General features: G+C 43.5%; 2 protein-coding genes and 1 long non-coding RNA gene across 3 annotated transcripts in view; 2 read left to right on the top strand and 1 right to left on the bottom strand.

Moving 5' to 3' along the window:
• RBP1 (retinol binding protein 1) overlaps window positions 1-5,897 on the top strand; it is a 25,347-nt gene extending 19,450 nt beyond the window's left edge. Inside the window, exons 3-4 of the mRNA XM_069975569.1 lie at window positions 410-511; window positions 5,683-5,897. Coding sequence (XP_069831670.1) covers window positions 410-511; window positions 5,683-5,739 — 159 coding nt within the window. The 3' untranslated portion in view covers window positions 5,740-5,897. The remainder of the gene's footprint in view (window positions 1-409; window positions 512-5,682) is intronic.
• Window positions 3,163-9,764, bottom strand: LOC138795884 (uncharacterized). Its single transcript, XR_011363681.1, has 3 exons — window positions 9,658-9,764; window positions 7,053-7,145; window positions 3,163-3,808 (listed from the first exon to the last, which is right to left on the bottom strand). It is a non-coding gene; the product is annotated as an uncharacterized lncRNA (long non-coding RNA).
• Window positions 8,827-14,054, top strand: LOC138795883 (retinol-binding protein 2-like). The gene is made up of 4 exons (XM_069975570.1): window positions 8,827-9,020; window positions 11,111-11,289; window positions 11,852-11,953; window positions 13,889-14,054. The coding sequence occupies exons 1-4, from the start codon at window positions 8,948-8,950 to the stop codon at window positions 13,940-13,942; spliced, it is 408 nt and encodes a 135-aa protein (XP_069831671.1). The 5' UTR covers window positions 8,827-8,947; the 3' UTR covers window positions 13,943-14,054.

Raw genomic sequence — 14,054 nt, 5'->3', positions numbered from 1 at the left:
TGGAATCAGCAAAAATATTTACATCAGCAGAATTTTTCTTTTCAAATGTAGACCAGTGTAATAGGTCATAGATATAAAGCTTTTCCTGTTGTCAGAGACATAACACTGCGAGGAGCCCAAGAGCTTCAGTCAGTATATCAAGTCCATAGCTATATGCTTGGATTCCATCCCGTTCTGTGGGTTCATTTTGCCATCTACATTTGTATGAATTATGCAGCAGCCGATATGCTTTCAATTCAAGTCAGAGCCAATTAGACCATGAAATACTCTATCGTATGACTTCAGCGGAGAGCCATGATGGCAGGATGTATAAGCCATGCTCTTCACAGTATAGTCCCGTTACTATATTAAATAAAAGTATTGTTTGTTATACCTATTATTCAATGTGCCCTAATATCTATTTCTTTAGACAACGGTCAGCTGGGAAGGTGACAAGCTGGTGTGTATACAGAAAGGCGAAAAGGAAGGACGTGGATGGACACAGTGGGTGGAAGGAGACACGTTACATCTGGTACAGAATCTTTGGCATTCTAAGTAGTAAGATTGCTTCTAACCTCCTATTGTGTAAAGCCCTGGTTTTGGTCTATTACTCTTATATCTGTGCATTAGAGTACCCAGGGTGAAGACACTTTGAAATACAGGTCTAAAGGGAATGATGTCTCATCCTACTCTTCGTATAGGGTTTGTCCAGGAGAAAAACAAAATGGTGGCTGCTATGTCCATGTTCCCGATCCCTGCTTATCACTACTTCTTCCTGGTGGCACGTCACCCCTATAAGAACCTTACACTGACTCTAGTGGTAGGGACTGGAAGCATTGTTAAAGCAGCTCCAGAGGATCGGGGGGGGGGGGGGAGAGAGTATAACTTCTTTATTATTTTTACACCACACCCAGGTATATAATTTTTTTTACTCCAGACAACTCCTTCAAAAAAAACTGTCCCTAGTTTCAAGCTTCCCGAACCATGGGCAACATGAAGCACTGACAAACTTACTGTCAGGCTGGGGAGACACGGACAAGACAGTGAGCCCTGAACTTGCCCTAACCAATGTCTCTGCCTACTTGACACGCACGGCCCTAAGTGGCCGGGGACAACCACAGAGTCAGTCCCTACACTGAGTAGGTGAACACACAGAACATAGACAGACAAACAACAAAATGGAGGAGAGTCAGCTAGCCAAGTCAAAACCAATCGGACAACGCAGTACAAAATCAAAAAGGGAGCAGATAGTCGGAGGTCAGGCAAAAGGTCAGAAAACTGGCAGAATAATAGCAAGGGTATTAGGACCGGGGAACGCTGGGAAAGGAGCAGGGGAGCTGGGACTAGTAACAACTAATAGCCAGCTCAGAATGCTGGGCTTACCTACTATTTATACAGGATCGGGAACTCAGTCCAGCAGCTGATTGAACCAGCCCCTGATCCTCCACACAGCTCACCTGCACAGCAGCAGGTTAACCCTCAAGCTGCCAAGGCAGACAGGATTCTGGAATGCACCAACTCAGCGCCTTCTCGGCCGCACAGCTCAGGCCAAGGAGCGCCAGCGCACAGTCTTGACACCTACTTATCACAACATTTTCAAGGTAATCACAGCCAGAAAAGCAGCTCTGAGATATTGCAATGTTCCAACAGCCATGATTAACCCACCTCTTCCTATACTCAAACAGGGACATATCTGTCAGTAAGGGCTTCTAAAATTTATACAAGAGTCCGGCACTCGCCAACATACATAGATTTATTCATTCAGTGAAGCCAATGAAGGCTCTGTTAGTTGAAAAGCATCCTCTGTATACTGATCTACATTTTACTTCACTGAATGAATGAATAAGCAGTAGAGATGAGCGAACCAGGTTCGAGTTCGAGTCCATCCGAACCCGAACTTTCGGCATTTGATTAGCGGTGGCTACTGAACTTGGATAAAGCTCTAAGGCTATGTGGAAAACATGGATACAGTCATTGGCTGTATCCATGTTTTCCAGACAACCTTAGAGCTTTATCCAAGTTCAGCAGCCCCCACTAATTAAATGCCGATTGTTCGGGTTCGGATGGACCCAAACCCGGTTCGCTCATCTCTAATAAGCATTTGTTTAAGTTGGTGAGTGCCAGGACTTTTCTATACGTTTGCCTGCATTTTCCATCCACTTGAATCAAACTACATAGACTGCCCTGATGACTGAGCCCAATTCCCTGCCCAAATTACAACTACGATTATTTGTATCTGCTTAGAGTTCAGCATTAAACATCAACAGACTTACAACAGCAATCTATGATTGACTCTGCTGTGAACAGGCTCCGGGTCAAGGAGGCGGTACACAGGCCTTGACTGACAGGTCTCTCACATAGGGGGGAGTATAGGAGCAGACGTGTCAGTCAGAGCTGATGGACCACTGCCAGAGAGTCACGTTCCAGACTGAAGTTACAACTATGATTACTCTAAAATGGCACAGATGTGAGGAGGGTAGGTCATAGTTCATCCCCAATGCTTTATGCCAGGCCGGTGCTTGGGAATAGATCGGCGCTGTGCATGGGAGTCAGGTGATTAAAAAAAACAAAACGCAGCAGTGGCATCCCCCTGCCGATGCCGGTCTGTTCTTGTAAAAAAAAAACTCCAAGCGATGTACCTAGTGGTACATTCACTAAGATTTTTTTACATCCGCAAATTTATTTATTTTTTTTAAACAATAGGCGTTTAGACAAGAAGATAGATTGCTACAAAAAGTTAAAGAGGTACTCTGGAAAAATCTTTTTCTTTCAAATCAACAGGTTTCAGAAAGTTATATAGATTTGTAATTTACTCCTATTTAAAAATCTCAAGTATTTCAGTACTTATTAGCTGCTGTATGTCCTGCAGGAGGTGGTGTATTCTTTCCAGTCTGACACAGTGCTCTCTGCTGCCATGTCAGGGACTGTCCAGAGTGGGAGGTGTTTTCTATAGGAATTTCTATTGCTCTGGACAGTTCCTGTCACGGACACGAGTGGGAGCAGAGAGCACTGTGTCAGATTGGAGACAATACACCCCTTCCTGCAGAACATACAGCAGCTGATAAGTACTGGAAGACTTAAGATTTTTAAATAGAAGCAAATGATAAATCTATATAACTTTCTGAAACCAGTTGATTTGAAAGAAAAAGATTTTCACTGGACTACCACTTTAACAGCGATTTTGCTCAAAAAAATGCGACCAATGACATCCAAAGAAATTTTCGTTCGTCGTCTGATCGTTAGCCATGTTTAGAAGTAATATTCCTTTAAGTTCAGGAAGTTATGCTAAATCCACAACACTTGCGGTTTTGTCACTGACTTGAGAAACATTAATTTAAAAAAAAACTCTATATTTTTCCTCTATAAGTGGGTTATTATATTTTCTGTTAATAACAACTGTTATATTCTATATTCTATTCAGCAGCTAACCGTTCCATTTAGTCTTCATACACTTTTTTTTACACTATTTATATCAAACATGGAAGCAGATTACATTTGAGGATGGTAAAGGCCTCCCTTGAACATTTGACAAGTTAGACCCTCGAGATGAAAGCTTTTGATTGGCCGTGAGCAATGCTCAACCAGCTTGCTTTGAACACAAAGGCTCCATTCTCCCTGTCTCTCTGCTGAACCAGGGCTGCTGCTGCTTTTCCAAGCTATCTTCTTTCATCTTTCCCTCCTCTTTTGAATTCTTTAACAAAACCACAAAGATTTCTTCAACAAAAATAAGTGTGTATTTGCCAGAGTATTCAGAGGGAGAAGTGGTGGAATGAGTCATTCCTTTGTCAATTCCAGGCAGTGGTCTATCCATTTTTTAGTTAAAAGAATCCTTTTAAATAAAAACAGAAACTGAATTTAAAAATACATCACAATACACGGCTGGGCAAGCAGCGCGCAGGAGGAAGGCGAGCAGCGCGCAGGAGGAAGGCGAGCAGCGCACTTTGACAAAAAGTGACTACACTGATGGATCGCTGTCTAGTTTATCGTTCAATTTTGAGAGGAGGCAATGAACTGTTCATGGTTCAATTTCTCTGCACAGAAAGGTTAAAGGGGTTGTCCACTTTATAGTGTTTAGTGTACTGCAGTACCAGTCGGTTGATCTTCGTTTCTGCTGAATTCGTATACAGATGCATCCATGTGCGCCTGCATCCGAATTCCCTGCTTCACACAATGGAGCTGCACGCTCCATTGTGTGAACTGACAGTTTCTCTGCTGCCATTATTTAATCATTAGCGGCTGCAGAAAACTGACATGTCAGTTTTTTGCAGGGCCGCTAGCGATACTAGCGCTAGTGTATACTCTCCGGACGGAATTCCCCTGCAGCACAATGTAAGTTATGTATTAATCACGACCGTGTTGCAAATGGGCAGCAATGGCCGTGATTAATACTTTACTTAGGTTGTGTGAACATAGCCTTAGCAAGTGTACTTACTGCACTTACTGACAGCAGCTCCCTGTGCACCTCATAGAACTAGAATCAGATTCGCCTCCTCCATGCTGTGCTGTCCTGCTCTGTGGTGATTCTGTCAATAAGATGTGTCTGGTATTACAACCTGGCTCCATTCACGTCAACAGAACCAAGCTGCAATACCACACACACCCTGGGGATAGGTGTGGTGCTGTTTTTCTAATCTGGGATTAAAAGGGAATTTGTCAGGCCTGTACCAGGTACAGAGCTGCAGACACCGGAAAACAAATTATGCTTTTTTTTTTTTTTATGGCCATTTGCACATTTTACTTTGGAAGTTGAAGAGCCACAAAAAAGATTCTGAGCCACAGCATGCACGCCTTCTCCCTCACCTCTCCCTGCCTTGACTAGTTGACTTACAGGGCTGGACTCTCAGCCCTGTTTGTAATCAGTCATGATGGGGAAGGTGTAAGAGGGAGGAGGCATGCATGCTGTGGCTCAGCATCACTTCTGTGGCTCTTCAGCTTCCAAAGAAAAATGCAATTTTATAAATCTACGAATAGCCGTCAGCAAAGACAAAGGCATCATTTATTTTAACTTTGTAATCCCTATCGGCCTGTGTCTACAGCTCTGTACCTGGTACGGAGCTGACAAATTCCCTTGAAAGTGACTCTGTACCTACAATCTGACCCCCCAAACCACTTGTACCTTAATCCAAGATCTGTCCTGGGGTCCGTTCGGCAGGGGATGCAGTTATTGTTCTAAAAAACAACTTTTAAACTTGCAGCCCTGTGCCAAATGGCCGTGGCCTAGAGTATCCTCTTCATCATTAGGAATACCACTGGCAGGATTTTTCCTATTCATCACCTGTCTGAACAATGCACAGGTGCCTTAACGATCAAGCCCATGTGCCGTGTTCTCACAGCTGATAAATAGGAGGCAATCTGCCTGGAGCATTCCTAAAGATGAAGAGGGCAGGGAGGAGGGACAGAGAGGTTGTGCCAGCCTAATGCACAGACACTCTAGGCCACGGCCGTTTGGCACGAGGCTGCAAGTTTAAACGTTGTTTTTTAGGACAATAACTGCGTCACCTGCCGAACATTCCCCAGGACAGATTTTGGATTAAAAGCAGCTATCCGAAGGTACAAGCTGGGGGGGGGGGGGCAGATTGTGGGTACAGAGTCGCTTTAATATTCAATCATACAAATGTCTTTAGGGTTCATGCTGTAACTTTATAATCCTTGTCATACCTCTCTTGCCTGTCCTGATGCTAATATTTGTGTTTTTTCTTCTAGGAGATGCGGGTAGGAGATGTAGCCTGCAAACAAGTTTTTAAGAAGGTTCCTCAGTGACGCCGACTGTAATAGAGAAAAGGCCTCCTTTCTAGAAAAATGTAGAAAATTCCCTCCACTTCCCTTTTACCATGTTATTGTTTTAGGGTCCAATTTTCTGTGATTTTCTTTTATAATGTGATGTTAGGTACTTTAATAAAAACCTTACCCTGATTTAATATTGTGTCCCTGTCAAATATTTACAGAAACTTTTTTCCTACATATGGTATATAATAAAACATTATGAATGGAGGTATAGTTTGCTGCATACTTAAATGGTTACTAACCTTTCGAAGGGTTATTCCGGGACTTAAAAATGTTTGAATGGGATGTTTTCAAAATATAAAAGTAAGTGTAGTCGCTTGCCCTGATTCCCCACATCTAATATTCCAACATCGCCATGTTCCTGCTGCTCACTTCTTATGACATGTTTTTACTGCAGGAAATGCCCGCTCAGCTTATTTCTGGTTGGGGTAGGTCACTGCTGCGGCCAGTGACAAGCTGAGTGGACACTTCCTGAAGAGATGACACATCGGGGGAAGCAGCAGTGAGCAACAAGGAACTAGTACAGTCAGAACAACAGCTGCAGGAGATCAGGGCAGGTGAGTACACTTGCATTTGCAGTTTAAAAATGCCCCAAGTGCATTCTAAAAGGTTTCAATCCCCAGAATTACCCTTAAAGCAACTTTTCAGGATAAGCTGTTGTGTGTGGGTTAAAGGAGAACTCCAGCGAAAATTTTTATTAAAGTATTGTATTGCCCCCCCAAAAGTTATACAAATCCCCAATATACACTTATCACGGGAACTATGTAAAGTGCTGCGGAATCTGTGTGCGCTATACAAATAAAAGCATTATTATTAGTATTATTATTATTAATGATTATAAAGTGCTTTTATTGATGCACTTACTACTGCATCAAGATGTCACTTCCTGGATAACATGGTGATGTCACTTCCTGGATACAATGGTGATGTCACGACCCGACTCCCAGAGCTGTGCGGGCTGTGGCTGCTGGAGAGGATGATGGCAGGGGGATGCTCAGTGTCCCTCCAGTGCCCTGTGTCCCTCAGTGTCCCTCTGCCATCATCCTCTCCAGCAGCCACAGCCCGCACAGCTCTGGGAGTCGGGTCGTAACATCATGATTTTATCCAGGAAGTGAAGCCTTGATGCAGTAGTAAGTGCAGGAATAAAAGCACTTTATAAGCATTTCCCGTAATAAGTATATATATTAGTAACTTTTGGGGGGCAATACAATACAATACTTTAAAAGGACAACTCCGGCGGAACGTAAAAAAAAAAAAAACAGACACACACACACACAAAACATACTCACCATTCCTCCGGTGACGATCGGCACTTGAATACCCCGCCACCCGCGACTCCGTCACCTCCGGCCCCGGTCTTCAGAACTCCCTCACTTCCGGGTCTGTTTGAAGTGAATGGGCAAGAAAAGGAAAGTTATATAACTTTGTAATGTGTGTTAAATAAGCTATAAAAAAAAAACGCCGGAGTTGCCCTTTAATAAAAATTTTCACCGGACTTCTCCTTTAATCCAGGAGAGATGATGTTCGTAAAGGAAACTGGGCTGAGCTGTTTGTCAGTAGTAAATACGCAGATTGTTCCTTTCCCTGACTTCCCTAGCCAATCCCAGCATAGCACATCACATACTCTTCTATGCTATGCCATCATAGCTGGTAAAGAATGGGTTACTGATGCACTGAGTTTGCAAGGTATTATTTGGGCACATATAAAATAAACAATAGCAGCATCACAGCAAACACTCAACCAGCTGCACTGTGCTTGGGATAATGTATACAGTATATTAATATGGATAGCATGGGGAAGAGAAGGGATTACTGATAGACTGGGTTTGCAATGTATTATATGAGCAGAAAGGAAAGCATAGCATTACACTGGACAAGGGGGGGGGGGGTAAGGATTTGTTTTCGGTGAAGGAAGTGACTAATGTTAGGGATCACATAAAGGGAAATTGTTTAAAACAGCAGTGACCATTTAATCTCATTTCATGCTATTTAATTTCATACCATTGATTTATGCAAAGTTTAGTGACCATTGAACCCTTATGATGCAATGTTTGCTTTACAACAAGTAATAAGAAAGTAATAGCATGCTTAGAAGTGCTTTCCAATAAAAGTAACATTTCTTCATTCAGACTTCACTTCAGGCTATAACTTCTTAGTATTCTCATCTGATAATATCCCTTGCCTCTTCTACACGAGTACTCATATATCCATGGAAGCCCACAGCCTCTACGATTGTGCAAAGTAAGGTGGTGCAGCTGTCCATAACACTTAGGGCCCTGATACACAGGCTGATGTTGAGGAGGAAGCGAGCGCCGAACTATCAGATCAGCGCTCGCTTCCTCCTTGTTTCCCACATGCTGTCTGTGCTATTATATGCACAGACCTAAAGGTAGAGATTTATCAAACATGGTGTAAAGTGAAACTGGCTCAGTTGCCCCTAGCAACCAATCAGATTCCACCTCTCATTTTCCAAAAAGTCTGTGAGGAATGAAAGGTGGAATCTGATTGGTTGCTAGGGGCAACTGAGCCAGTTTCACTTTACACCAGTTTAATAAATCTCCCCCATTAAAGTGTGTGGGTGGGTTGGGCTGGAGTCTATTAGGCGCAGTGTCCACCATGCAACACTTTCGGCTCCTATCACACAGCAGAACTAAGGGCTGAAAATGGCAGTGTAAACCAACCCCAACCCACGCTTATCATCTTGTCTATTCATCTGATTTTACCAAAGAGTCAGCAGCAACCATTGCGCCTTATCATGGCCTCACACACCGCTTTATTACACTTTATCTCAGTTCTATATCTTTTATGTATCCACTGCTCTGTGTGGACCTCGCCTTCCGTTGCACATTTCTATCTTCTTCCTCAGACAGGATGAGGTGGATAAAACTTTGTTAAACAGCTGCATTAAATATTGGGATCAGCTAATAAGGTTAATGTCTTACAGGCTCCATGCACCTATGCAATAAATATACAATCAAAGCAATAATATTTCAGACTTGACCCATGGACTTATTACTAGAGATAAGTTCCTTGTCAACTAATCTGTGACTTTGAAACCTTTTTATCGGGATCCCAGGAATCCTCCTGCTCCACAGGATATAAGCTGCTGGCAGACCAGAGAGTCCCTGCAGTCTGCTCTCCCGTCCACATTGTCCGTGCCGCTGCCCATCTCCATCACATCATCATGCCTGCAGACTACAATGGCACCTGGGTCATGGAGGTCAATGACAACTTTGAAGGATACATGAAGGCATTAGGTATTCTTCATTCTGGCTCTATCTAAGCTATGTAAAGTTTTAAGGAAGGTTGTGCTTACTTGGGGACTGTATAGAATTATATCAGAAGGTTTTCTTTCCTGCGTGATTGCAGTTTTTTAGTACTAGGTCAAATCCTATTAGGTAGAAAAAGCTAATTTATAAATGTAAGGCTGGGCTCACACTGCGTTTTTGCAATCCGTTTTTTGAAAAAAAAAGGATTGCAAAAACGGATGTAGTTGTGTGCATCTGTTTTGATCCGTTTTTCCATTGACTTCCATTATAAAAAAAAAACGGATCAAAATGGATCTGTTTTTTTTGACGGACACAAAAACGTTGCTGACACTATTTTTTTTGTCCGTTAAAAAAAACGGATCCGTTAAACGGATTGCAAAAACGCAGTGAACCCAGCCTAACCGTTTATAGTTTAAAAAAAATCTTATGCTTTTTAAAGTGTAAGGCTACGTATACACATTGCTTCTTTCTGTAGTTGAGGATCTGCAAATACAGACAGAATATGGACCCATTCATTCCTATGGGCCCTTAAACACATCTGTCATTTTACAGATCTGGCTGCAATCTGTGCGGCAAAAGATAATGGGAAAACCATAGTGCTGCCCATATTTACAGCACAAATTACCTATATGTAATGAAGGGGTCTGTGCAACCACGAACAGGTTGCTGGTGCACATCGGCAGTCTTGTCTGGAGCTGCAGGTCCACGGATACACAGAGGACTACAGGTGTGAGTGACCTGTCATAGAGAAGTGTCACAAGTTATTTCAGTAATGATCTGGTTGCTAAGAACCCACTGATCACTAGAAAGAACAGGGAGAAGTGCTCAGCTAAGTGCTTGTGTCTCCTCACTAAGGGTGCGTGCACACTACGGAATTCCCGCGCATGACCCGCGGCGGATTCCGTCGCTCGTACCCGAATGCGGCAGCGCACATCTCCGCCCCGCCATAGACACTATTGACGTCAATTCTTTCGGCGGAATGCGGAATCCGCCCGTGCATAGAATAGTATCTATTGCAAGGGCTGAGATGCGCGACGCTGTGTGCGGGTACAAGCGATGGAATCCGCCGCGGGTCATGCGCAGGAATTCCATAGTGTGCACACACCCTAAAGGAGAGAGGTTCCATAGACTTATTATAGAATCCATCTCCGGCAGTAAGCAGAGGCTAGTCCTGTAGATGATGCATTGTAAACCGTATAACAGATAGTTGTGGAAAGAAAAATTGTCCGACTCACACTTAGAATCGCTGCCCCGGACACCAAGTAAGGCTGTATTACATGGCATGATGTAACGAGGAAGCTTCCTTTTCGTTCCCCACTCGCTGCCTGTGATATTACGCACACAGACAGCGAACAGCAAGTGGCTGCCCGAACAATTCTTAGATCGTTTAGGCTGCCCATTGAAGTCAGTGGTGGTCTGCCAAATATGGACAATAATGGTTTGGTGTAATAGTGCCCTTAGTCTGGACAGTCCTGTGACATATATCTTTTTTTTTCACACATAGGACACAGGTAATAGACTTGAGTCAGCTGCTTGCCACACCAGACACAGAATGCAGGGCAAGTGAAAAACTGATGACTTAGAATCACCATGCTGTGGTGCCCTCTCCTGGTGTTTCTATAGAATGCGCACCTAGTACAAATGGATATAATAGCAAAACGATGAACACTATACTGATCTACCAGATCTGAATATTATCTGACCTGCAAAGAAATATCCCCGGGCCAATAACTGGTACTGAACAATTAAGATGACGATCTAAACGCAAACCACACTATGGAAGCTTGCAAAGTTATATTTTTTCGCATGCTAGAAAAAATATTTGTGCATAAAAATAGAGAGGATAGACTGGAGTCCTTACTTTATCTACAACCACTTTAACATGTATACGATATCATATGAATCAGTGATAGAGAACCTTGGGTCTCCATTTTCTGCATAACTACAACTTCCATCAGGCTAAAGCTTTGGCTGTCCAGGCATGATGGGAATTGTAGTTTTGCAACAGTTGGAGAGCCAAGGCTTCCTATACCTGATATAAATGGACTATGAAAATGGATTCACCCTTTCTACTGCAGATATTGACTTTGCTACCCGTAAGATCGCGGCTCATCTGACCCAGACCAAAGAATTAATTCAGAATGGAAACGAGTTTAAGACAAAGACCCTCAGCACATTCAGGAACTATGACCTCGACTTCACGGTTGGGGTAGAGTTTGAAGAGAAGACCAAAGGCCTGGACAATCGGGTGGTGATGGTAGGTTGGTGCTGAGTTTCCATAGGGTGATTTCCTATCCCATCTGACTCTCATTCTGTTGGACTGTATATGGTGATCTTTTCCAATTTCCTTTTTTTCCTATGCTTCATTATTTGTGGTTATATTTTGTTTTACCGGGTCTCTGTCTAGGTAGAGATGTTGGATTTTTGTTATTGTACATACGGTCCAGAGTCAGAGTGGTAGATTAGCCCTGGCTGGAACACCAGCAGGACTTATGGTGACATTTTAGTGTTTTTAATGTAGAGCAGTATTTGGGGTGTTGTCTCCCTTATTTTACTACTCCTGTACATTCATATATTTATGTGGTTCTTTGTATCTATGTCAGTGTTATAATAAAGATTTTTGTGATGTGCTACCATTTTTTGTGCATATGCTTTTTTTCTTTTGAGAGGATGATGTACTACTTATATGCATTGGTTTAGCACTCCATGATTATTAGTGGTGCCCACTAGCTTTATATATATAACGAGTTTCCATAGTCAGACATGATTCTTTCCTCTGCTTTTTTGTGAGACTTATGTCTGTATCATTAATGTTTTAGAGCTTGGTGTCCTGGGATGGAGATAAACTTGTCTGTGTCCAGAAGGGAGAAAAGAAAAACCGTGGATGGACGCACTGGATCGAGGGAGACAAACTTTACTTGGTAAGAATTTGGGGTTATAGCGCCACCACTGGTCAGAACCAGAACTTTTACAATGCTATAGATAACTGTTCAACTGTAAAAAATATTTTTAGCACTCTATTTTTAACACGCTGATAAAAACCCATATAGACCTAAATCTATTGAACAAATGTGTCCAGTCTAGGAAATCTTCTGTGACTGAGGTGTAGCTATAGAGGTGCAGAGGTAGCGATTGCATCCAGGCCCTGGTGTCACAGACCATGCTGTCATTTCATTTGGTCTTGTATCCTTAAAGCTTCATGTTATGCCTTTGCTCTGTATAACAATGTATATGAACATACATAATAGTATAATCAATACACTGTATATTATACATGGAGTCAGGGCCAGCTCCAGGTTTTTGCGGGTGCTCGGCCGACAGAGCCTCAGTGAGACCCTTATCCACACACTTTGCACAATTACTTGAGACACCACTAACTTACACAAACACACATTGTTGGCACTAACTGACAGACTGACACAGACACACTCCAACACTGAAGCACAGCACTTACAGCTCAGTCTTCTCCCTCTTCCTCTCTGTTGGGCTGCTCTCCACACTGTAAGGTTGAGGACCTTCAGGTCATGTGATCAGGTCCTTCACCCTTTTCTCTCTCTGTGCAGGTCCTGCTCCATCTTCTGTGTCTTCTGATGTTCAGTTCTCTCACCCTGCATTACAGTGAGCAGGCTGAACATAAGAACACCGGGCCCCTCTCCCTCTCTGGGCCCCCCTGCAACACTCATAAGCTGCAATGGAGAATGACACATACATGCACTGTTTCCTTAGGTCTGTAATGCTCAATTGAGGAACATTTATCAGATGTTTACAGGATATAAATACCTTTTCTAATGGGGTTTTCTGGAACTTTGATATTGATGGTTTGTCCTTAGGACTTTCCTCCCAACTTTAGCTGAGAACAAAGAGGAACATGTGTGCCATGGCCCCTATAACTGTATAACCACTTTAAAGGGGTTGTCCAGTGTGGGGGCACTTTTTTGGGGGGATGTCTTTTATTTCAGCCACCTCCTCCACGGTTCCATCGGCGGCTCACTCATCGCGGCGCTCTGGTCCCCGGTTCCCAGGCCGCTTCCGGGTGGCTGACGCCGCCCGAGACGCTACGTCTCAGGGCCGCTCAGCCACTCAGTGAAGGAGGCGGGATCCGAGCGGACTTAACACGGATCCCGCCTCCTTCACTGAGTGGCTGAGCAGCCCTGAGACGTAGCGTCTCGGGCGGCCGGGAACCGGGGACCGGAGCGCCGCGATGAGTGAGCCGCCGCTGGAACTGGGGAGGTGAGTGGACGTCTTTTATTTCAGCCACCTCCTCCCCGGTCCCCCCAAAAAAGTGCCCCCACACTGGACAACCCCTTTAACAGCAGTAATATTGATGGCCTGTCACCTAAATCTTGGAGGACTTCTTATACTTAAGGACAGGCAGACAACAAGTGGTTAAAAGAGAATACCGGTTAAAATTTTCTTTTCACTATGTACCCCTCTGTAAGCCCTATATAGTAGCCAGGCCCCCCTCTGCTCCCCATATAGTAGCCAGGCCCCCCTCTGCTCCCCATATAGTAGTCAGGTCCACCTCTGTGCTCCCATATTGTAGCCAGGCCCTCCTCTATGCATTTATATAGTAGCTAGACCCTCCTCTGTGCATTCCATATAGTAGTCAGGCCCTCCTCTGTGCCCCCATATGGTAGCCAGGCTCTTCTCTGTGCCCCCATATAGTAGTCAGGCCCTCCTTTGTGCCTTCATATAGTAGCCAGGCCCTCCTCTGTGCACCCCTGAGCTATAGCATCAGGGTTGGGGTAGATGGATACTAGCAAAAGAATAAATTGAGCAGTGGTCCGGGATCCACCTTGGTGAAGCTCTGTCTGAATATCACAATTGCTTATTCATCTATATCTTTTATATTATAGGATCTTACATGTGAAGAACAAGTTTGTCATCAGGTTTTCAAAAAGAAGAACTAAGAAGCGCTCAGGATTATCTGCATATGGCCCTGTGTTTTCTTTATAGTGTAGTGTATACATCTGTGATAAAGGTCTATGTCCATTTTCTAATAAAAAATTAACTTTTTTCTAA

The sequence above is a fragment of the Dendropsophus ebraccatus genome, chromosome 6, assembly GCF_027789765.1.
Source record: "Dendropsophus ebraccatus isolate aDenEbr1 chromosome 6, aDenEbr1.pat, whole genome shotgun sequence".
Lineage (NCBI taxonomy): Eukaryota > Metazoa > Chordata > Amphibia > Anura > Hylidae > Dendropsophus > Dendropsophus ebraccatus.
Note: the sequence above shows the minus strand (reverse complement) of the source record. Positions and strands in the feature narration are given on the sequence as shown.